This window comes from Ictalurus punctatus, chromosome 9 (assembly GCF_001660625.3).
Source record: "Ictalurus punctatus breed USDA103 chromosome 9, Coco_2.0, whole genome shotgun sequence".
Classification (NCBI taxonomy): domain Eukaryota; kingdom Metazoa; phylum Chordata; class Actinopteri; order Siluriformes; family Ictaluridae; genus Ictalurus; species Ictalurus punctatus.
In genome coordinates, this window is record NC_030424.2 from 5,270,780 (window position 1) to 5,296,920 (window position 26,141).

The 26,141-nt window shown below is 37.5% G+C and overlaps 1 protein-coding gene across 1 annotated transcript in view; it reads left to right on the forward strand.

Moving 5' to 3' along the window:
• Nucleotides 1-816: 816 nt before the first annotated feature.
• Nucleotides 817-26,141, forward strand: part of LOC108269551 (brain-enriched guanylate kinase-associated protein) — a 29,542-nt gene continuing 4,217 nt past the window's right edge. Inside the window, exons 1-4 of the mRNA XM_017475497.3 lie at nt 817-973; nt 14,191-14,352; nt 16,100-16,166; nt 22,287-22,394. Of these exons, the coding sequence (XP_017330986.1) occupies nt 951-973; nt 14,191-14,352; nt 16,100-16,166; nt 22,287-22,394 (360 nt within the window). The 5' untranslated portion in view covers nt 817-950. The remainder of the gene's footprint in view (nt 974-14,190; nt 14,353-16,099; nt 16,167-22,286; nt 22,395-26,141) is intronic.

The following is a 26,141-nucleotide window of genomic DNA, read 5'->3' on the forward strand; positions in this document are numbered from 1 at the left end:
AATTTGCCTCAAGGTTCAGCTTGTTGTGTATTTTGATGTGCTTTTCTGTTCACCATAAGCCCTTGGCATGCAGAACTGTGGGTAAAATCTAAGGAGAGATTTTGCTCTAGTTGGCTCTGCCTGGTGAGTAAGCTCACTGCAGCCTAGCAAAGGATCACTGTCAGTACAACAATGAGTCATTCCACTGTGTGTGTTTGTGTGTGAGTCTACCATACTGTTTTTCCAGATCTCCATCACCAGTCATATGCTAAGGGGTTGTACTGATTTGGAGATTTATTAGGAGCAAAATTTTTAATTTTTTTTAAATATAACATAAACTTGTTTACAGCATAGATTCTTTCATTGTATATTTAATATCATTGTATTGTCACAATATCGTATTTTACCCCATTTACCACTGTTTATCTCTATTCCCTCATATATCATAGGTTATGATTACATTTTTGTCACGTCATCGTTTAATCACCATTATCCAAATAATAAAAAAATAAAAATTTAACATTTAATGAAACCCATCACCTCTGTTTATCTGTTTGGCAGTACAAATGAATGGTCTGTATGTTATTGGATGCTTGCTAGGAAGTGCTTATTAAATATTTGCACTAAGCAGCCTGATGTGGGAAGCAGGTAGATGAGTACAAGAAAAGGTTAACCTCTGATCTCTGTTTTTATATTTCTTCTATTTTGTGCAAGGCCTCTGATGGAGCGACACATGTCATTAGGTAGGCTGCTTTCTTTTACTTTTCCTATGTGCTGTTTCCTTCCCCTGCTCCCTCCCTCCATTCTCTCACTCTCTCTCTCCCATTATCTCTCCCCTGCCTCCATCTGGACTGAGGTTTTTAGCGCTTGCTAAAGCAGCTCTTTCTGCTGAGGAACTGGGAAGGCTAGTTCTGATGCACGCTGCTCAAAGAAAGGATATAGACACATGCACACAGTGATTTGATCTGAAAATGAGACGTAAAGCTCACAAATGGTAAGACAAGGAAGCCTTGCATGCATGCATATGTGTGTGTGTGTGTGTGTTTTTGTGTGTGTGTGTGTGTGTTGTGACTATTCTAAGGATGTGTGTCCCACAGGCTGTTGCACTACGTTATGAATGAGGGAGCTTGTCCCTTATTTTCTTTGCTCGTTTTGTGTATTTGACTTGAAGTGTAATGCTGCAGTAAATAAGTATTAGACAGCAATTTATTACAGATTATTATTTAGTACGTGTAAGAAAGAAATCAGTTGTGTATAAAAGAAAATGATAGTTGTACTGGAAGATTTAGCTTCATATCTGTGCTCTGCTCAGTGTGCTTCAAATGCCAAATTTTAATTTTAATATTTGTCCTTGTGTTTTTACTGGTATACTAGTACATTCTACAACACTTTGAAAAACATGATCAGTCTAAATGCAAAAAAAGAAGAAAAAAAAGAAAAGAAAAAAAAACAATCATTAAGAGAAAGTATGCTTAAACAAAACCTGGTCTATTAAATATCTTTAACCAAATAATTGGCATTATTATTATTATTATTATTATTATTATTATTATTATTATTATTATTGTTGTTGTTGTTGTTGTTGTTGTTGTTGTTGTTGTTGTCAAACAGGGAACTGAATTCAGTACATATCTTCATAAATGTAAAAGTAGCCACTCCTTGTTCTTTCCTCACTCTCATAGAGAAAACTATGAGCAGTTCTAGTGGTTAGCTTAGTGTTTTATGGGTGTCCATATCACATAGGCACCCAGAAACACTGAAAACATTAGGCATTGTATCTCCAGAGGCCAATTGTCTAGCTATGTTCCTTGTACAACAAGTACATTTTCAGCAGGTGTCTCAAAGCTAAACACTGTGTTACATAGTTGATTAGGAAACACAAACCATGAACAGTTATTTATTGTCGTTTTAGTTGCAAAAAATCTCTGCATGTAAAATGCCTTGGTTTTTACAAAACCGGTAGCATATACTATAAGGAGGCAAGCCATGTCACGGCCTAGCCATAAGCATAAGCAGTCTTGTTAGTTATAATTCAATTCAATTTTGTGTATTTATTTGTATACCACTTTTAACATTGCACATTGTCACAAAGCAGCTTTACAGAAATAAAGAAATAAAGTTATAATGTTCATACTATAAGTGCTAGTGTTTATAAGCACGCCTAGTTTTAGTTTTAGTAAATGCCTTGACGTAGTAACGACACAGCTGGATTTGTGAATATTGTAATGTTTTTCCTTAAAATGTATGAAGAAACTCTTTTACAGAAGATTGTGGCAAGGAAACACGGTACTGAATTTCATAGGTTACATCATCAAAGGACTCAGATACTGTACTGTGAGTTTTAACTTTAGATCTGTGTTGCCAGATTTACAGAATGATTTGATAAGGCTTCAAAGAGACATTCACAAATTGTTTCTGTATACAAACTTTAACAACTATGAATAATGTCAGTCAAAACCCTGCAAATATTTCAATAACAAAGATTCAGTAATCAGAACAGGACCCCACTAACCTAGTGCTGCATGAGGTATTCTCGTAAAACCATTCCCAAGTCGTCTGTTGGTAACTCCAGCAGCCTCTTCATTTTTTCTCTTCTCTTTTGCCTGTGTGACTGAGCTTACCCCTGGGATGGAAAAATGTCACTGTGCCTAGCCGTGGGTTCTTGCCTCTTATTAAGAAGGCAGTCAAATACCCCAAGACTACCCTAGAGGGTAAGGACAGAAATCTCACTTTAACATTCAGAAAGCAAAGGCACCTGAGGCAACAACACAATGGAGGCCTGATAAAGAGTGTGTGTGGTGTGTGTATAGGTGTCTTGGAGTCTAGCAGGATGATTTAACTAATAAAGGGAGAAGCTAGATGGCAAGAGTCAGCTGTAGAAGAATCAGACAAATTAACAGTGTAGGCTCAATTACTAATTGTCCCAAGTGCTAACCGTCATGCCTAGCTAGACTTCTTACTACAGTGTCAACAATTTAAAGAAATATACAAATACTAGAATGTACAGAATTCATTCTAAGAAGACCTACAGTGTCCTCTACTAGTATTGGCATCCTTGGTGCCAAGAATGCTGGGAAAAATTGGCTTTATTGTTCAGAAAATTACAAAAAAAAAAAATACTCTGCTCTCATGAATATCAAACAATTACAAACACAATACAGTTTAAAAAAAAAAAAAAAAAAAAAAACCTTTGTTAAATATAGGTGTGCAACAATTAATGGCACCCCAATTCATATTTTAAGTTGTTTTTAGTACACCTGGGTGACTAGGAACAGGGAAAAACAAAAACATGATTTCCTGTTTCACAGGGGTATAAATATGAGGTAACACACAGGCCAAGTTCCCTTAGGCATTCATAACAATGGATTAGACCAAGGAATATAGCTGTGATGTGCGGCAAAAGGTTGTTGAGCTTCACAAAATGGGAAATGGCTATAAGAAAATAGCACAAGCATTGAAAAATGCCCATTTCCACCATCAGGGCAATAATTAAGACGTTCCAGTTAACTGGAAATGTTATGAATCAACCTGGAATTTGACGTGTGTCTATATCGTCTCAACACACTGTGAAGAGGATGGTTCAAGTGGCCAAAAAATCTCCAAGGATCACAGCTGGAGAATTGCAGATGTTACTTGTGTCTTGGGGTCAGAAAGTCTCCAAAACTACAATCCGAAGTCACCTACATCACCACAAGTTGTTTGGAAGGGTTTCAAGGACATCCAAAAACAAACTCAAGCGTCTTCAGTTTGCTGAAGTGACACTACTGGAACTTCAAATGGGATCGGGTTCTATGGTCAGATGAAACCAAAATAGAGCTTTTTGGTAATAAACACCAGAGGTGGTTTTGGCACACAGAGAGGTAGCCATGTGGAAAAGTACCTCCTGTCCACGGTTAAATATGGTGGTGGCTCTTTGATGTTTTGGGGCTGTTTTTCTGCCAGAGGACCTGGACATTTTGTTAGAATACATGGCACCATAGACTCAAATATCGACAGATATTAAATGAAAACCTGACCACCTCTTCCAGAAAGCTTCAATTAGGCCGTGGTTGGATCTTCCAGCAGGACAATGATCCAAAGCATACATCAAAATCAACACAAAAATGGTTTACTGACCACAAAATCAAGGTTCTGCCATGACCATCCCAGTCCCCTGACTGTACAAAACCTGTGGGGTGAACTGAAGAAGAGAGTCCATCAGCATGGACCTCGATATCTGAAGGATCTGGAGAGAGTCTGTATGGAGGAATGGTCTCAGATCCCTTGCCATGTATTCAACATCACCAGGCATTATAGAAGAAGTCTCAGAGCTGTTATCTTGGCAAAGGGAGGTAGTGCAAACTATTGATTGAAAGGGTGCCAATAATTTTTGCACACCTATATTTAGCAACGTTTTATATATATATATATATATATATATATATATATATATATATATATATATATATATATATATATATGTATATATATATATATATATATATATATATATATATATATATATATATATATATATATATATATATATAACTGTGTTCTATTTGCAGTTGTTTGATATTCATAAGAGCAGAGTATTTTTGTGAATCTTTTGAACAAAAGATTATAATAAAGACAATAAAGACAATTTTTCACAGCCTGCTTTGCTCATATTTACCAAGGGTGCCAATATAAGTGGAGGGCAGTGTATTTATAGTCATAATTCAAGCATTTATACAATGTTATTATCTGTGATTTTACTTGATGACCATGATTCGTAAACTTGAATAATCCTAAGAACTTTTTTTTATCAGACACTAATTACTTTTTTATTACTTATCATTATCAAAAATTCATGTCAAAAGGCATTTGTATGTCACAACTAGGCATGAATGAATTGATTCATTATGAATTATTGTATTCACTGAACTAACATATAACGATTAATTAGGACAGGTGACCTCTAAACGTTTCAGAAATGAATTTGGGTTCAAGTAAGCACTAGTATCAGTGTCAGAAAATCTAGTCACACTCACGATGTAGCATTTTGGCTCAGATTTAAACTAAATTTACATATTTCTGCTCATGGAAAGAAAAATAAATGAACAAAAGAAACCAAAACTGAAGAACATTTTATTGCGATCTTTATGGATTCTCTCAGGATGGGTCTTGCTGCTAGTCCATGCTGTTTTAGACTCATGAATTATTCAATTATCTCTGCACACATCTTGTATACAGGATAACAAAGAAGGTTGTGGCCAAGTGGAACCATGTAGACTGAAGAGAAGTGAATCAAGTACAGAGCCCAGAGAGTCGCCTCAACCAGCAGAAGCTGAAAAAAATAATATATTGAATCATAATTCTATATAGAAGAAATAAGAAGTAAACCATGTTATGACTATGCTATTGATAACAATAGTTAAGTATGTTGTGATGGACAGCAATAAAAGCAATAGGATACTATGGTTACCTATATCTGCATACAAGAGTAGGTCATTAACAACTATCTCATATGGATGGTCTCTGTGCTATTGAAAGGTCAAAATCCAGATTGCAAGAGCTCATACAAATTATGCATGCACTTTGAGATCTGAGAGACAACTAATCTTTCTAGCACAAAAAAGAGGACACTGGCATATAGATTGTTAGCTAATGGCACAATATCAGAGGCTAGGTTGATATTAATGAAGTGAGAAATCTGGCAACAATATCTGACACACAGGTTTTGAGACCTGGTGATGGCGCACGGTATATCAGTCATATCAATAAGTCCAATTTCTTTATTAGCCTCAAAATAAAGGATAGAAGTAGTGGGAGAAAAGCAGAAAAGACTACTGGTAGAGGGTTTAAGATGAAGTGCACTATTTAAACTAAATACATTTTTTTTTCTTTGCATGATTTATTAACTATTCCAGGTGGACGTGACATGGCTTTTATATTTTTCTTATATGTCATCCTACTATATCAGCCATTATCAACCCACCATAACAGACTATGAAAAAAAATGGAATTAAATTGAATGCATAGGTAGTGGGTGTAGTAAAGGTTAAGCATATTACACAAATTTATGAGGGATACAAGGCATTTATGTATACTATAATGTTAATGAAATATTCTGTCTCTGTCAAGCTGTCCTGACACACTTCGACTGCTGGAGCTCCTCTCACCCTGATATTCGTCCTGATACTTCTTCTGCTTGGAGCTTCTGTATTTCTGTGGCTCTGCTGCTGAGGATGGCTGCTGACACTCCAGTCCTCACAAATATTACCCTCAATCCTATTCACCATTCTGATAATATACTAATTTCTGTTCAAACTGCTTGAAAGAGTGGTTGCCTTCCAACTACAACACTCTCGCTACCAACAATTTCTTTGAGCCTTTTCAATCAGGTTTCTGTCCTCTTCATGGTACTGAGAGAAATCTTCTAAGAGTCATCAATGACCTTCTCCTTTCTTCTGATGCTGGTCTCATCAGTATTCTTGCGTGGGTTCTGACAGATTTTGCTCTCCTGCATTTCCTCGATTGGTATTTCTAGCCTAGCACATGATTGGTTCGCATCTCACCTTTCAGAGATACAATGAGTAAAAACAAATCCTCTACTTGGCCAGATCATTCGCAAACACAGTCTTAGATTCAACTGTTATGCAGATACTGATACTGATATTTATCTCAGTACAATGTCCACCACAGTTCTTTCTACCACCTCTTTAACTAAATGTATTCACAATATAAAATCATGGATGGACACCAACTTCCTTACGAAATCTTACTTGTCACCCCTAAAATTGTAAAAGTTCATAATAGTCAGATTTGCTACCAGTTTTGTAGAATGCATAGATTACTGTTATTCCCTATTCTATTGCAGAATGAAGAGCCACAATTAACCATGTCACGAGACTTGCTTACATGCAACCGTTGTCTGAATCTCTTGGAAGGCAAACATGGGTATCAGTGATGTGCTCACTGCCTCAGAATTGACCATCTCAAGGAAGTTGCATCTGTCCAGACATCTGCACTCACTGTCAAATCTGACCCAAGGTCCTCAGTCTAAACAGTTTACTAGTCTCAAACACCCAGACACAGTGAAGACCAACAAATACAGGAAATACACATTTGAGTTGCTCTTTGGATGATCAACTTGGCAGACATTGCTCAAGAGCTGAGACAATTCAAAGTAGTGAATTACAAGCATGATAAAATACCTTACATTCCATGCATACTATATGATTTCATGACCTTGATGTAGTAACTTGTGACTACGTTAAATTGGGTGCACGATTAACTGTTGGCAAACAATATAAAAGAAATCTAAATAACAGGACAGCCTTGACCAAGTGGTATTTTATTAAGTTTCCACATGAGTTTGGACGCTATATTGTTCAATTAAGCCGAATTTTCAGAGATTACTATAACTATATTGTCGATATATTAGACTTTACTTCAGTACTTGTCATCTTCTTATTCAAACAATATATCATTATACCAATTATGCTCTACATTTCACACCAAAGAAAGAAAACAATATTTCCTTTTCAGTCCACATTTTCTATCCCAGAATTTTTGCTGGAATTTATCCCGGCAAGCGCTTGTGTTTAAAGAAGGTGATCTAGACATTACTGGAAAAACCAGCTTCAGGCACCTATACTCCTATATAAGAAAATTCTGCAAACCCCTGAGTCGTGAACTACATGCAGACAATTTGCATCATCTTAGTGGTGCAACAAGAAAATCAACTTAAGCTTTTTGCATAACCCATCTCTAAATTGTAACTTTAAAATGTAACTTTCCCCACATAAATTCTGATGCAAGTTTTTGACTTAAGTTGCTGGCTTAAGTAGCCAAAACTGAATATGGCTCCCCAGAACCATGTGTGTTTTTAGGAACTATGTGGGTTGACTTTCTTTCCTGCTAGGCACTGGCATCAGGATACTGCTGAATTGCACAACTGCTTCCTGTGTGCCCCCACCAAAGAGCAGGAAAACAACAATCCTAGCCACTGCATCACCATCAATGATTGCGGATATTATTACATATCCTTGTTTCAGAGCAATAGTCCAAGCATTAGCTTGCTGGCCATTTTAACAGAATGTCCTGCATTTCTGAATTTCTCCATCAGGTAGTCATCATCACAGACAGGTAGAGAGCAGTGTGGTGATACAGGGGTCCTAAAGTGTATGGAAATGTCATGGCATGAGGTGTATGGCATACATACCGTTTTGGTGAACCTGTGCCAGCTGAAGCTTCAGATTCTTGTGCTTGACTGACAGATGTGGAACCAGTGTGGTATTCTGCTGTTGTAGCCTATCTGCCTCAAGGTTTTATGTGTTATGTGTTCTGAGATGCTTTTCTGCTCACCACAGTTGCAAAGAGTGATTATTTGAGTTACTATAGCCTTCCAGTCAGCTCCAAACAAGTCTGGCCATACTCTTCTGACCTCCCTTATCCACAAGGAATTTCTGCCCAGAGAACCATTCATTGGATGTTTTTTGTTTTGTTTTTTGCACCATTTTGTGTAAACTGTAAACTGTAGAGATTGTTGTGCATGAAAATCCCAGGAGAGCAGCAATTTCTGAAAAATACTCAAACCAGCCCATTTGGCACCAACAGCCACACCATGGTCAAAGTCAATGAGATCACATTTTCCCCCATTCTGATGTTTAATGTGAATTTTATTTGAAGCTTTTAACCTGTAACTGCATGATCATACGTTGCTGCCGCATGATTGGCTGATTGGACAATGTGCGGGTGTACAGGTGTGTAGATAGTGAGCTTATATTACCAGTGTAAAAATGTGAGCGACTGTTACATGCCGGCACCTAAAGACAAAACAGAATGGCAGAGAGCATTTGAATTAGTGAACTACATGGATAAGTTCATTCCAGTCCTTTCAGCTAAAACAAAAGCAATTTGTCCCTTACTAGAAATCACAAAAGAGTGGACATGGATACAAGATACACATACATACAAGAGAATGGGAATTGCTTAAGATTTGTTTAGTGAGCTGGTGTTGAAATTCTATTATGCAGACAAGCCTGTCAAATTGTTGACTGCTGTATACAAAGATGGCTCTGAGAAGTATTGCTGCAGCACCATGAGACAATGATTTTTCAGTAGCTTATACATCATGTACAATGACTCCGGCAGAAATAAATTATGCACAAATTGAAAAGAAGCCATTCGCTGTAGTTTACAGCGGTGAGAAATTTCAGGAGTATGTTCTGTATATGGTGTAAACAGAAACCGATCACTGACTGCTGACTGCAATCTTAAAGAAGGCTTTAGGCAGTCCTCAGTCTTTTGTCACACTTAGAGAAATACTGTATAATTTGTTGTTTGGCGAACAATTAACAGTGGCTGATGCGCTTTGCAGACGTAGTAAATGTTACACATGTTCAGCTAGTAATGAACAGGCTGTTCAAATGCATGTGAACTACATAAAAGTTTCCAAGCAGAAGCTTGTGTCCGAGCAGATATTGACTGAGTTTGCAAATGCAACAGAGAGTGACAGAGAGCTGTAGGATATTGAGGAAATTCATTTGACCAGAGATGCAACGCCACAAAATTCGTATCAACATTTTCCTTTCCCTAGTCAATGAATGTTTGCAGAATAGAGACCACTTCAGTTCATTTCTTTATTGTCCACATGGGAGATTTGATTTGCGGCTTGGTTTGACAACACTACACCATTTATAAAAGACAAACAACAATAAATATAGTCAAAAATAAATATATACAAATAACTATACTTTAGTGCATGTAGGGTATTTAGACTGGAGCAATGGAAAGCATTTTAAGAGTTTTTCAAATCATTATGGGTTCATTATGGGTTCGAGCATGTGAAGTCCTGTGTACCCTTTTTACTGTGCTCAATTACAGAGCTACACCATTAGAGTGTTGTAGGTCTCTAGCAGAATTGCAAATGGGCAAACAGCTGAGGCCAAGTTCCCCCCACTGAACATTTGCTTCAAAGCACAAATCAAAACCCACTTAGGGAATGCAGATCTAACTTTGATTATAACATTCTCTGCCTTTGTACCTCCTCAAACATGAAGACATGAAGCAAGTCAGATGCGACAGGAGATGGGACCGATAGCAAACGGTCTCTGAGGGAAAACCTAGGCGATCAAATGGCCATTCGGTACTTCAGTACAATAATGGTGGGAAAATGTAAAGTACATTTATTCAATTTTCAATCAGACTTTTGTGAGATTTTCTGTTAAATACATTTTCCCAACATACTACTTGTTATTGTCTATAAATCACTCAAAGGTTTTCTGACAGTTAGGAACTCTGGACCTCTCTGGGACTGCACTGGAGGGAATGTCATTGATTGCTGTCTAACTATCATCTAGTCGGTATCAGTTTGTGTTGCAAGGGAAAGCAACTGTTGATCAAAAGAAAAAGTGACGCACTTTTATACAATACACATAAGTGAGCCTCAAACCTAGTAACCTCTTGGTTTCTTTCATCTCATGAAACGTGTAGTGTGATTAGACACCATATTTCTCAGGGGCTCCTTCACAGATCTCAATCAGTGATGGAACAGATTGGGGATGATGGATCTACAATGTGCCTGACTCTGAGGAGGATATTGTGGAGCTAGTTGATGGTGGAATTGCCATTGTTATCATTTCATCAGTGCTTTATGAAACATTTCTCTATACAGCAAAACAAGCCTATAAGATAACATGAAAGAAAGCAATGTATTAAAGAGAAAAGTGCAAGCAACCTTACCTGTGGGACATGGCAAGATCTTATAAAATCCCAGTGCTGATTCTCATCGGGCTGTATTGAGCGTTGGCAACTTATGTTAAGGACGTAATTTTATAAGTGGCCCATTCAGTTCTCCAAAGTTGCCAGATTTTAAACCTTTAACCCCAGGGGATAGAAAATGCAGACTGAAGAAGCAGATCACAACTTTTTATATGATGTCAAATATAATATGATGTAACAGACAATTTAATTAATGAAACAAAAACCTCCAACTTTGATTACATTAATAAGCAGATGGGAAGCTTTCAAATAGGAGTGTAGTATATAGTCAGTATATTGCTGCATAAATACTCCTACTTGTAAGTATCATATTCATCACTGCAGAACTGGCTAATTTAACGATATGGCTTCATTATTTGTCAGCTTATAAAATAGCACTTGATTCAGTGCATCCTAATTTTCTGCTTTTTTTTTTTTGTTTGTGTACCAACAGTGCCTTAAATGTAACCACAAGACACTAAATCAAAGTCATGAAATGTGTGTGAGGCTAATTTACCATGCTTGGAATGATCTATTTTGAGTTAAAATGTAGTAAAATAATGCCAGCATGTTGGTTAATCCAGTGCACTCTCCTATAAACAAAATGTTCCTACAGTTTAAAGGATAAGCACTCCACTGCATCTCACTTTGCATCTCACTTTAATTCGGCATTGTTCATAATTTTATCCAGGACATATTCAGCCCTCAAGATAATGTATCCGACGTATACAATTATATTGCTATTAATTAATTATGCTATACAATATTATTAATTAATAGTCATGTTTGTTTATATATATATATATATATATATATATATATATATATATATATATATATATATATATATATATATATATATATATTTGTCCTCGATTGGTATTCTACATTTTTTAAAACTGTATTTACAGTCCAAAATATATATTTCGGTGTGACATATTATGGTTACATCAAACTGCTATACAGTGGCACTGGACTTAATATTACTCCTTTCTGAAGCTGATATTGCTCAAGAAGGTTTGCACATAAGCACCTCTGTTTACACTAACTCCACCCATGCACACAATATCTGTGCAAATGTTTAGAGGGACCTATGTTCATAGTTATGGTTGAGGTCAAGAATGCCAGTATGTGGAATTTCAGTATTGAATATTATGGGGTTTGGTACACATGGGTAACTCAACTCGGAACTCGGATCTTCACAGTTATTTTTATTTATACATATTTATTTATAAATAAGTTTTCTTAGAAACATTCACTTTGTCTTGCCAGGTTTCAATGCAACTATTTATTAAATGCATAAACACTTTAGAAATTAAATGTGATCAAAAGAAGGAAGCCTTTTCTGAATTTTACTTGAATTGTACCCTATATATACATTTTCCTGCAGTGGGTTGGAATTCGTACCCTATGTCCCCTGGAAGTGGAAGAGAAGATGGATGGATGGATGGATGGAGGGATGGATATACATTTTCCAAATAACTGTAATGAACGTATTTTTAAAAAAACATACAAACAAAAGTCCCATTTACAATAAATAGGCCTGATAATCGAAAACACACATTAAAGCCCATTGCATCCAATTTAGAATAAATACTAAAAAAAACAAAAAAACAAAAAAACTTAGCAACTGGTTACTCAAAAATGTTTTTCCGGCATTCATACATTCCAGAGGTCCTGGAAGTAAATGAGTTCTCTATGGACTGTGTGATTGTAGCAGTGTTCTCTCTTTTCTCTTTTTATCAGGCTCAATCCTGACAGAAAATTATTGTCTGCTTCTGGAAGGAAAACTTAGGGTCTTTCACAGTCTCTGGGCTCCAACACCCAGTGCACTTACTACACACAAGAAAACGCAAAATATAACATGAAAAAAATATATATTGGGAAAACTGCACTTAAAGCCTCTCGAAATGGTTGTAAACATCAGAAAAGAAGGTAAGAGGAAAGCAAATCAAAAATCATATATCATCTAGGCACTTCCATTAACTCAAGTGTTTGCTAAACTGCTCCTTGGGGACCCCCAGATGGTACACTTTTACTATTGCCCATCTGAAAAACATCTCAACCATGCACTATTGTCCATACATTATATGTCCACAGTATGTGGACACCTGATCATGTAACATCCCATTCCAAAACCATGGGCATTAATATGCAGAAGGTCCCTCCTTTGTTGCTCTAACAACCTCCAGTCTTGTGAGAAGGCTTTCCACTAGATTTTGTTGCATATTGGGATTTGTGCCCATTCAGCCACAAGTGCATAAGAGGTTGGACACTCATGCCCTGCAAGAAGGCCTGGCATGAAGTCAGTGTTGCAGTTCATCCTAAAGGTGTTCAGTGGGTTTGAGGTCAGTGTTTGGTTCAGGCCACTCACTCGAGTTCTTCTTTACAGCATACAAAGACATCGTAGACATTCTGCATCCAACTTTGTGTCATAGTTATGGAAAAACATCAAATGGATGTTATGGTCAGGTGTCCACATACTTTTGGCCATATACTGTAACTTACAGGTGCATTTGGAGCAAAAATTGTGGACTTTCTGAGGAGGCCCGGGGACCAGCCTGAAAAACACTGCATTAATCACCTCATATTAGTAATCATTCATCTCTACATAATCTACATGTCAGTGTATTCAAATAAAACTACAATATTATTTTCATCTGTACTCAATAATCACAATAAAAACTAAGTTTAGATGAGGGATTTTTTCCAATGCAACTAAAATTAAGCTGTAGTTGCTGTAATATAAAGGCAAACGTTCCAGTCGTAGGTGTGTTGTAACTTGAGAATAGGATTTCAGCAGATTCAAAAGAACTGAGAGCTGTAAGATATGTGTGAAGTGGTGTTATACTGAACACCTCCAGAGCAAATGTCTGTTGAAAAAATCATATATGGAGTCTAATTTGCATATAGTCTGTACATTACTTCCTGTGCTTTATTCCCTTCTCTCCCACTCTTTCCACAATCTTATACCAGGATTCAAACCTCCAACAGCACTCCCAATCACATTCTAACTTATTCTTCAAAAGAGTGTTCGATTTTGCTGTTACAGTGGCGTTCTTGTGAAAGTGGCTGCTAGATAATTACTGGAATTAGATCATTAGACTGTACATTTTGGTCCATTTCATTGCATGTGACTCTGTTTTAAATCAGTTCATCAGGGATGAGACCATCCCATCTTCATCTATCATTAAAGAGCTTTTCTTTCCTTTGCTGCTGTGTTACATCATAACTTTATTTTCCAGGTTGATTAACCAACTACATCAGTAGTCTTTTGGTTTTGTGGTTTAATAATGTTGCATATTGCACTTAAAAAGTTAATATAACCAACATGAAACAGATGCAGAATGATTAGTCCGTTGCCACCATACGTATTATTACTATAAAAGATGACATACAGTATGCGTGTCATTATTTAGGAAGCAATGAATTTAAGTAGGATAAAGTAGTATCAATCATCTTCAACTGTTTGTATATGCGCAGTTCATTGCAGGAGCAGAAGGAGGACCTAAGGAAGCAGCTCTCCTATACCACTCATAAGCTGGAGATGCTGGAGACTGAGTTTGACGCCACAAAGCAGTACCTGGAGACAGAACTACGACGGGCACAGGAGGAGCTGGAGAAATTTACTGACAAGCTTCGCAGGTTCAAAGCATCTGTGCTTATTTTTCCCCCAAATAAGCCTAAACAAAATTACCAGACAAGGCAACTGGTTGAAGCCATAGGGAGAGTAACTCAATCTGGTCCTGTCCTAACTTTGTCAAAGAACGATTATTTAAAAATCTAATGAGGAGTTTTTTCCCAGCTGTCACTCAATCTAACGAAATCATCTACAGTGTAGGAAGACTATAATAATAGGTAATGTTGGGCATTTTTATGAGCCTTCCTGAGTGAAACTGATGGCCAGGATTAGTCTGCGCATGAACTATTTAAAATCCACATACAGGATTTGCTGCTGGCATAGGGATTTCTCTCAAATATTTTTTTTTTAGCAAATTTGGTCAAACACTGCAGCTGTAATAGCTGATTATTCATGGCAAACAATACCTGTTGACTCATGCTACACATTTCTGTAACACAACACTGCCATCACCCTGCAAACGGTGTATTCCTTACATTTTTTTTTTATTCCTTACATTTATATAGCGCTTTTCTAGGCACTCAAAGTCCCTTACATAGTATGGAGGGTGGAGGATCTCCTCAACCACCACTAGTGTGTAGCATCTGCCTGGATGATTCGATGGCAGTCATAGTGCGCCAGAATTCCCACCACACACTAGCTAATGGTGGAGAGGAGAGGAGAGTGATGTAGCCAATTCAGGGATAGGGATTATTAAGGGGCCATGGTAGATAAGGGCCCATGGGGGAATTTCATCATGACACCAGGGTTATACCCCTGCTCTTTACTAGAAGTGCCCTGGGATTTTTAATGACCACAAAGAGTCAGAACCTCAGTTTAACGTCTCATCGGAAAGATGGTGCTGTTTTTACAGTATAGTCTACCCGTCACTATATTAGGCCCCACACAGACCACCGGGTGAGTACCCCTTGCTGACCTCCCTAATACCACTTCCATCAGCAACCTTAGTTTTCCCCAGGAGGTCTCGCATCCAAGTGCTGGCCAGGCTCAACCCTGCTTAACTTCAGTAGGAAACCAGACGAGAGCTGCAGGGTGATATGGCTCTGGCTAAAGTAAAAACAGGGCCACCTTTACTGGCCAGACATGACTATATAAAAGTTTATTTGAAACTATTAAATGCTAGAAGCTACTCTTTGATCAACTTCAAAGCAACTTTTAATTTAAATACACAGTTCACATCAGCACATCATCATACGTAACACTAACAATAATCCACTTTCACTAAAGAATGAAGGAATAATGAATATAACCTTGAAATAAACTTCATTATTATTTATCTGAATAATTGTGTGTCTGTGTGTGTGTGTGTGTGTGTGTGTGTGTGTGTGTGTGTGTGTGTGTGTGTTCCCAGTGTTCCAGCAAAGTTCTTGGTTGATTAAATGTAATGTTGTTAGTGCAATGCTCAAGTGGCTTGCAGCAGACAGCCCTCATGGCATGGTCTCCCCCTCATATGAAACTATAAACACACTCAAACCAAGAACATTAGAAGCAATTCGATTGTTATGTCATTTTAATTAACGCAGTGGCCTCTCCCCAAGTAATGAGCAGACTATTCACAATTAAATAACAGTTTAAAACAGGATGCTTGCGAAAATGAGACTTAGATATGAGTATAGTTGGCACAACAGCATTTTCCACTGACACAGAGCATTTCATTAACATGTTTGGAATCCCACCAAGAGTACAGTCTGTTTTAGCAAACCTTTGCAGTATTAAAAAGATTAGAGCTCATCATGTCCAATTTACTTGCAGGATACAGAGCAGCTATGCAGCATTGCAGAGAATAAACCAAGAACTAGAGGAGAAGTTCAACCAAAAGGTAAGAAACCTGTCCACAGAATAGCAAACTGACAAAAATAGATTTAAAAAAAAATTATATATAACATGGAAACAAACAAACAAACAAACAAACAGATATGGTGGCTTAGTGGTTAGCATGTTTGTCTTGCACCTCTAGGGTTGGGGTTTGATTCCTGCCTTCGCCCTGTGTGCGTGCATGAGTTTCCAGTCCAAAAACATGTATTGTAGGCTGATTGGCATTTCCAAATTGTCTGCAGTGTGATTGAGTGTGTGATTGTGCCCTGAGATGGGTTGGCACCCGATCCAGGGTATTCACTGCCTTGTGCCCCGAGTTCCTTGGGATAAGCTCCAGGTGCCCTGTGACCCTGTGTAGGAATAAGGAGTATGGTGATAGTTGGTTGTATGGTGATAGAGATGGTTAGATAGACAGATAGAATTATATATATAGATAATTTATACCCAATCAGCAATCATGTCTAATTAGACAACTTCATCTGCCACACAATTGCATGTATTGATGGATTGCTGCGTGGCTGTTATGTACCTGACATTTCCATTAGTATTACTTCAATGGAAGATTGAAAGAACACATGTACTCAATTGAGGTGGACATTTTTTTTTATTCGATAAGAAGACGTGTGCATAAACTACGATGGAAACACATTTACCAAATAAATTCCTTGATGCGCATCAAAAAAGTTGTGACTTTGCCTGAACAAGTCATGTGATTGTATAATTGGCTCCGAAAATTTTAAATGGCCGAGAGCGAGAGGTAGTGTATGTTTGGATAGACGACTTTGTGTCACTATCCCAGTAAGTGACGATTTTGTTCTCTTGAACACATGGGATGGAAAAAGTGCTTTATTCACAAATGTTTTATGCAATATTCCAAGTTTTTGCAGAAGTTAAATTCGCAACTTGGATGGAAACATAGTTAATGCTAACAATGAATCATCATTCAAGTGCAACAGTCCAGGACAGCATGGTATAAGTGCATTTAGCAGATCAGACAGGGAGGAGGAACCCATACTCCAAAACCTTGCAACACCAGACCAGTCCCAATAGATCTGCCTAAAAGAAGCAATTTGGCCACTACAACAGAGGTCATGGATTGGTAATGGAATGATTTTCATAAGGTTGTGCTTTCTTGGAGTTAGGTAAGCCCTATGTATAAATTTAAACGTGTCCCAAATGACTGTCCAATCAATACTGTCATCAGTAAGGTTAAGATCTTTACACAGTGCTCTCTGTACAGTAAAAGGGCTATCCACTGAATTTTAAAGACAGGAATACAATTTGGACATCAGGCCTCTTGTCTGGCTCAGCATATGATGCTGATAAACATCCAACATTCATACATCCATTTATTGTTGCGTAGTGCAGAAACAATGATGTCTTTAAATTATTTGTTGAGAACAAATTTCAGCCTAGTGGTTATGTAGTGTTTTATGGTTGTACTGCGCACAGTAGCTGACATTTCATATATTAAAGAATGCCTGAAACTATTCTAAAATATAACCACTGCATAGCAATAACCAGTGAATGGAAAATTTCCGTAGAGAAACAATAGTGAGAGATTGACGGTTTTTATAGTATAAGACTTGAAGTAACGATAGGATAACCACTGCTGGCTGCGTTGGAGATATTTTTAAACACTCAACTGATATTGATACAACTGATACTGACATTTAACTGCACAAGGGCCAGATATTAAAAAAAAGGGGGGGGGACGAGCCAAAGTTCCATTTTCCAACCCTAACCCTAACACTCGTACATGTCCACTCTATTTTTTTTTTTTTTTTACATCACCACCTATCTGAGACCTGTGAATATGTGCTGCTAGCATGGTCAGCTAGCATACATGGGCCAGGATTGAGTTTCCCTCTATCCCTCATATCCATCCTGAGTCCGTACCCCCCACAGTCTCCTCAATAGCTGGTCTGTAGCTAAGTGCACCTAACACAGTCCACTGGTCTCCCTCAAAATATTGCTGGAGTCCCTTAAGACCCTCTCTTATGAGCTCATGCAGGAAGTCAAACTGAAATGGTTCTCTCAAGCCTTCTTGCTAGCAGTCACTTCAGAAAAAAGTGAGGAAGTGTGAGCTTGGTGATTAAGCAAGTTGTATCCTGATGGCTGTATACTACTCTGTTGTATCCTGTTTTAATTATACGTAAGTTGCTTTGAATAAGCGTGTCAGCAAGATACATGTAAATGTAAAAAGAGCAGGAGAATGCCTTGGTGTTAAGTTTGCTTTGCATGCATAAGTTGCCAGATGACTCTGTTTTTACATTGTAGTTGAACCCTGGGTTTTTACCTGATCTCATATTACTCACATTTGTAAACCAATCAATTGACCTCGCAGCGTTATGTGACGAGAAACCTGCTGAGTTTAACAGTACTCTACTGTTACTACTTTACTGCTATACTACATATATAGGGATAAATTTATACATTTACAATTAATATGCAGAATTGATATATTTCTTTAAAGAACTATGTAGGGCAGTGGTGGCTCAGTGGTTAAAGGCTCTGACAGGTTAAAGGTTACTGATCAGAAGGTCAGGAGTTCAAGCCCCAGTACTGCTACGCTACCACTGTTGGGCCCTTGGGCAAGGCCCTCAACACTCAGTTATATAAATGAGATAAAAATGTAAGTTGCTCTGGATAAGGGCATTTGCCAAATGCTGTAAATGTAAAGCTGCTTTGTGACAATGTCCATTGTTAACAGTGCTATACAGTTAAATAAAATTTAACTGAATTGAATTAATATACTACTATTTGCACAGGTGGCAGTAATTCCATCATCAGATCAGCACATTTGCACTCAGGTAATGTGCGCTGGTTGACATTGTAGCATAGTTTATTTAGGTGAATCTCAAAGGTCCTGGCAGTTATGATGAGTGAAATAGAACACTAGTTACGTATGCAATGGACAACCATTAGAGTTCCCTGTCAATTTTAACCAGTGCTGACCCACACGCATAAGAAAGTACCCAGGTGATTTTTCACTGCCCCTGCCAGTTATTTGGTATTCAGAGAACCACCGTTTTGTTTTTTAACACAGTATCAAACAGAATACATTTTCATTTTGAAGACAGTGAACTTTTCTAGGATATAATACCATCTACCATGTGGGGTCACTGACTGGTTTAGTGAATATGAAAATAATATAGATCATATGCTTATGGCTTTCACAGTCACCGGATTCAAAACAATTGAAGGTCTATTGAGATTTTTTCACTGACAGGACTTTCCACCACGACCATCAAAACATGTCATTTGTCTCTCTTGCTAACAACTGGCAATACTGTTCACACTTCCCAGCCTATTTGTCAAATAAAAAGCCATTATGTTTTTCTGAGTGATTAAATCAAAAATAGAAACATACTACATTTATGAAAACTGAGACTTAGTTCAATTCTAATGTGACCTTCACATCCTTTGCCTTCCTCTAAATGTGCAGAATTTTGACAAAAAATTCTTGACATATAAAATCCCCTTCTTTTTCAATTTTAGGGAGACAGACATCTACTGGAACAAATTACTGTCCCTCAAATGAAGGTATGAGAACCTGCTTCAGAAGCACTTCTCATTGAGACTGTAGCATCTTTTAATTCCTCGCAAAGCTATTTCAAAGAAAAATGTTCGCACTGCGGGTCAAAACAAAAATGGACATTGAAGGAAAATGGAAGGTGAACAAAATAATAACAAGCAATGTTAACTTTGTGGAAAAACCCAGCACTAGTGTGCTGAATCTGCATCTGCATGGGTGGATGAGAGGACCATGATAGAATATAAATGTAGAACTACAAAGTGAGTTATTCTGACCATTTTTTGTGTGTGTGTATATCACAAAAGGAGTATAGCTGTGGAAATTTCTGTCTTTTCCTATTTCCTTGAAGACATATTTTCATGCATCAGGTGATTTGCACAGTGATGTCTGGAGAAAAAGCAATATTCAGTTGGAATGGAGCAGAAAGTAACATGGTGACTAAATAAAATTTATGGCACTGAAGGAGTCAGAGTAACAGCCTCATAAACTACAGCTGTGCTACTTTTACATTCACTAGAATGAAACATATAAAAAAATATATTTCTTAAAATACAACAATAATTCCTTTTAAGGCAGGTGGGTCAAACTCAATTTCTATCCGGGCCATATCAGTATTTTTCTGAGCGAATGAAGGGGCATAAACTAAGGTTATTGCATTTTCTCATACTGGATGCTATGTAGGGGTGAAATGAGAGCTTTACATGTTACTTAATTTTTAACATTGTGTACCACCAGTTAATCATATGGGAAATTTAATGCTGTCTCATCTTACCAAAATACCAAACAAAAAAGCCAAACAAGATTGGTTTGATTCATTTTTAAATGTAAAATTTGCAGAATTTCATAGCACAAGATCATGCTAAAGATTCACTTTACTTGCAGTTGTGGTTATGGTAGCAGCAGCACAATCCTGTTGGAGGAGAAAATCAAATACACCACCTACTTCAATTTTTCCCGTTGCAAAATAAACCAACACCACAGAAAACATGTCTCTCTCTCTCTCTCTCTCTCTCTCTCTCTCTCTCTCTCTCACACACACACACACACACACACACACACACACACACACATTTGTTCCTCTTTGGCTGCTGACAGGGGTGATAAGAAATACATGGATACTTTCTTGTGCAATCATGCATGCATGCAGAAACCATTCAGCAAAGTAAAAAAGTGACTGTGAACTGTATGTGTAAAAAACAAAAAAGAAAAACACCCTGTACACATACCAGAGCACATATATAGTACATCATATAGTTCTGCTTAGTAGTTTGTGTCTACGATTGGAGTTACAGGTTTTGTGTCCTGAAAACCATATGTACAATGCCCAATCATTTAAGCAATTGGTTCAGTCTATGGAAGTGGATCCCTCGGTAAGGGAGCTGATATAACATTTCATCAACACTCCATTACAGAGAGAGCCATAGTGTCAGGTGTAGTAACTATAGTCTGCCTTGAAAGACACGTGCAAATCAACCCTGCCTAATCTGCCCTGTTTACCCGGGGTCCCGGGATAAGCCTGACATCAGAGTAGCTCTAGATAAAATATAGAAGAAGCAAAGAAGTGGAATTTTCGGAATCTGAATCCAATTAAGCATGCACTTCATTTGAAAAGGGAAAACACCTGAAGAACAAGCATGAATTTCAGACAGCTACAGTAAAGGTCTGGCAGAGCATAACCAGGGAAGATGTCTATTGGTTCCAGACTTCATCCAATCATTGACTGCAAAGGATTTGCAAGAAAGTATTAAAAATGACATTTAAATTTATGACATTAAATTAGTAAGGACATACTGAATACCCAAATAGTGATTTCCGTATTCAAATATTGGCACCTTAAATGCTTAACCAGTATTCTAATGAACAATGTTCCAAGTGTGGGCTTGCACCTAATATTAACTGTTCTACATCAGTGTTCACTAGCCTTTGTACTATATAACAGTGATGCCCATTGAAACATTTTAAATATAAAATGCCAAATAGGTGTAATGAAGCAGATCTGACTACCATGAATACCATGATAGAGAAGTGTTAGCATTTCATATAAGTAAGAATTATAATTTTCCAAAGAAATCTAATGCCCATACTTGCAACAATGTGAACAGAACATAAGAAATGGGGACAGTCAAATTTGACCTGCTATAATAATAACAGTTTCCTCAAAAATTTGATCTGAGGCAGTGGAAGAGGGATTAAAGAGATTTTAATTTTTTTTTGCTTAGATCCCCTATGTTTGTGTAATAAATATCCTATCATGATTATATAAACACATATATTATAACATTGTTATAACATTTTAACATTGTTGATTGTAGTTTAATATATACGGTCGTTCTCAGCATTTAGAAACTGGGAGTGTGGAATTTTAATAGATTGTTATGGATGAAGACACAAACACCCCCCCCCCCCCCCCCCACACACACACACACACACACTCACACACACTCACACACATACACACACACAAAAATTGAGCTGCAGGTACAATGTTGTCTAGCAAAAATAGCAATACTGAATTGATCTAAAGTAGAGATTGTGCTTTTCAGTGATTTTACATCGCTATCATTACTTATTTTCTCCTTCATTTAGACACAGCAATATGAAGAGGAGAAAAGGACACTCAGCCGAGAGATCATCGTACTCAATAACCATTTAATGGAGGCCAAAATCACTATTGAAAAGCTCAGAAAAGACAATGTAAGTCATTTATTATAATGAATTAAACTACTAACTCTGGTTAATAAAACTGATGCAAATGCATTTTGCACTATAATAATACTAACAAAACAGCACAAAACATTGAAATCTTTCTTTAAGCACCATGGAACAATTTTGTACTGTTCAGGGTCTCAAAATACATTTTCAGATTTATTGGTTTAAAATCCACGTCTTTGGTTTCTCCACAACACACTCGACCACTATGCAGAAATGGCTCACCTTTTTAACTCTGGACACCTGGTAAAGGTTTGCTTCTTACCTGGAGGTCATATCAGGTGACATAGATGGGATCCACATCTGTTCTATGCACACTCTCCAGTGGTGTCCTACAAGGCTCGGTGCTGGGTCCCCTTCTGTTTTCGCTCTATAGCCGTTCTCTTGGTGAGGTGATATCCTCACATGGGTTTTCATATGACACTCATCTCATCCTCTCTTTTATGCCCTCAGACTTTCATGTTTGAGCATGGATCTCAGAATGTCTGACAGACATCTCCTCATGAATGGCAGCTCATCAGCTAAAACTAAATCCCAATAAGACTGAGCATTCCTGGAGATGCTGTACATCCCCAGAGACTGAGAATCCGTGGAGATGCTGTACATCCCCAAAGATGCTTACCCATGTCAATATCTTATAATCTTCCTGGACAAGTCTCAGATTTCACAAACTGTCACTGTACCCAACATTGGGGTAGTCCTGGACAACCAACTGTTCTTCTTGCCACACATTGCTAAAATTGACTCACTCATGTACATTTACATTTATGGCATTTGGCAGACGGCCCTTTTCCAGAGCGACTTTATTTGTATTTTTTTTATATATACAACAGAGCAGTTGAGGGTTAAGGAACTTGCTCAAGGGCCCAGCAGTGGCAGCTTGACGGTGGTGGGATTTGAATTCAAGACCTTCCAATGTCTTAAGCTACCACTGCCCAAGTTGTAGGTTTCTCTTTTACAACATCAGTGGGGTCTGGCCATTTCTATACACAGACCACTCATGTGTTTCTTCAGTCCTTTGTCATTTTGACAAATATATATATACTGGAAACATATATATACATATATATACTGCATATACATACATACTGGAAAATGTATATACTGGAATACTGCAACTCACTCCTATCAGGTATGCCCCTGCGTACCATCCGACCTCTGCAACTGATTGAGAACGCAGCTGCACGACTTAAGTTCTCACTCAACACACCATTGTTACACTCCCTCCACTAACTTCCTGTAGCTGCTTGCATCAGATTTAAAACAATGATGCTTGCCTACAAACTGGACCCGTGCCTGCCTACCTTAAACTGCTCAACTGGACCCACAATCTCTCAGGGTACAAGGAAGACATGCATGAAGGCTCTTCTCTGCCCTGGCACCCACTTGAGGGAGTGAACTTCCCATGTCTGTCTAAACAGCTCACTGCCTGTCTTAAAACAAAGACTAAAGACCTACCTATTCACTAAGCACTTAAAATAGCAATTTATTAATTTAAAGAAGTAAAAAATAATAATTGTCTTATGTTTTGTTCATACTGTACTAACCTCCACAACAGGGTTTTTCCAACTGATATTATTCTTGCTTCTTGACCTTGTGAACTTGCATGAGGATGTGTTTTTGGTATAGACAACAAAGAAGTACTTTGCTCTGGATAAGGGCATCTGCTAAATGCCAAAACTGAAAATGTAAATTCACAAAATCTGCCTAATTGCACCATAAGGGTGCAACCCAAACAGACAACTTGGTAATTTAAAGAACAAAGGTCATTTAACTGGATATAAATAAAGTCAAAAGAAAAGCTATGCCCACTAAACCCTTCTCCTCGCCTTGACTATTCCTGAGTTCGTTTCTACAAATTCTTATACGAATCATGAAACCATGGAATGACAAGAGTCTTTTTATTTTAAACTCATTAATTCATGGTCACACTTCATTTTATTACCATATGTCTAGATCAATCTGTGTTCTAAGCCACCCTTTGAAAAGAAATGCGGCTCACTATCATTCTAAATAAATACCAAGGGGATTGACAGAAGGTAGACTGTATGAGATAGTGATAATTGTCTGGAGGGCACCATAGGAAAGATTGAGGTCAGATGGTGGACATGTTGAGTGCAGATTGCAGGGGCCCAGTGGGAATAAGACGTAAGTGACTTAAGAAGACTTAGGAATGGGTTCAGCTGAGAGGATGATAATATTTCATTGTGTAAAGAATACTGGTCTACTCTATGTGATACAGTGATTTACAGTTTAACTTCAGAGCAGGAATGGAACAGTACAAAAGAAAAATGTATGTTAGTTCTGAAACCCAATGGTTTCAAAGTATCTGTTTACTACTTCAGATTTTTACATTTAAAAAAAAAAAAAGATGACATTGAATGAGATTATATGTTCTGCTCTGTGAATGCACTACAATGGAGATGCAATGGCGTTACATTACAGGAGCAGTGAACATCCATCCATCCATTTTCTGTACCACTCAGGGAGACTTAGGGAGACTCAGGGCACGGGACACTCTGGACGGGGTGCTAACCCATTGCAGGGCACTATCACACACACATACACACAATTTGGAAATGGAAATCATCCTACAACGCATATCTTCGGTCTGAGGATGGAAACCTGAGAACCCGAATGAAACCTGGAGGTGCAAGGCAAACGTGCTAACCACTAAGCCACTGTACCTCAGAATTCAGAAGAAAGAAGAACGTTTACTAAGGTATATTGAAGGAAAATGGAAATTTGAGAGTTTAAAAAAAAGTTTCAACAGCCTGACTTTACAGTACACATTGCATATTTTACATAAGGGAATTATATGCTTTAGAATTGCTGAGATGGCTGTCACATTTGTTAAGTATTTCAAGTTAAGTTGGGTACAGAGAATCTTTGAAAAAACTTCATTCACAGGGTGAAGTGACAGTGAAAGAGGATCTCCAGTCTCCCTCTATCCAGAAAAAAACAAAACAAAACAAAAAACTGGAAATATCTGGTAAGATAACATTTTGCCTAATATTTTCTGTATCCCATAGACTAAGTATATTAAACTTAAGGTTCAGTTAACAGTTGTGTTATGGCTTGCATGTAGCATATCTACCTAGTCTCATAGCTAGAAGTTATCTAGCTATCTAGCTATATTACAATTAGATAGCTGTAACAATATGTGTGTTACCAGTGGTAAATTAAAGGAATAACACAGACTGTTATGAAGAAGGGAAAGAAACTGATTAAATATATGGCAGCCAAAGACAAAGAGAGAGCGAGAGAGAGAGAGAGAAAGAGAGAGAGAGAGATTCATCCTCAGAAAATAAGTCAGTGAAGAAGACCTAAATGAAAATATGTAATGGTCTAGATAATATGATTTAAGATTATTAATTAAAGATGAAGTCAATAATTTAAGATGTTAACATCACAATCTAACTATATTAAAAGCGGAGATATTTTAACAGCCATTCGCTTATCATTTCAGAATTCAGACAAACAATATGCAGCCACGGTTGGTCTTCAACACTGTGTGACAGAACATGATGAGTGAATAAGAATCAAGAAAGGAGGCAGAGGTGCGTTTACTGTCCATGGTGAGATTTCATATGCAAACATCTGCGATATTATTATGATTTTTTTTTTTTGTGATAATGTGAGTCTTTCTTGTTAAAAAGCATGTTGTTAGTGCAAATTCAGACAAATGCCTAACTTTTATATGCCATTTTCTTAAAGTGCTTCACTTAGTAT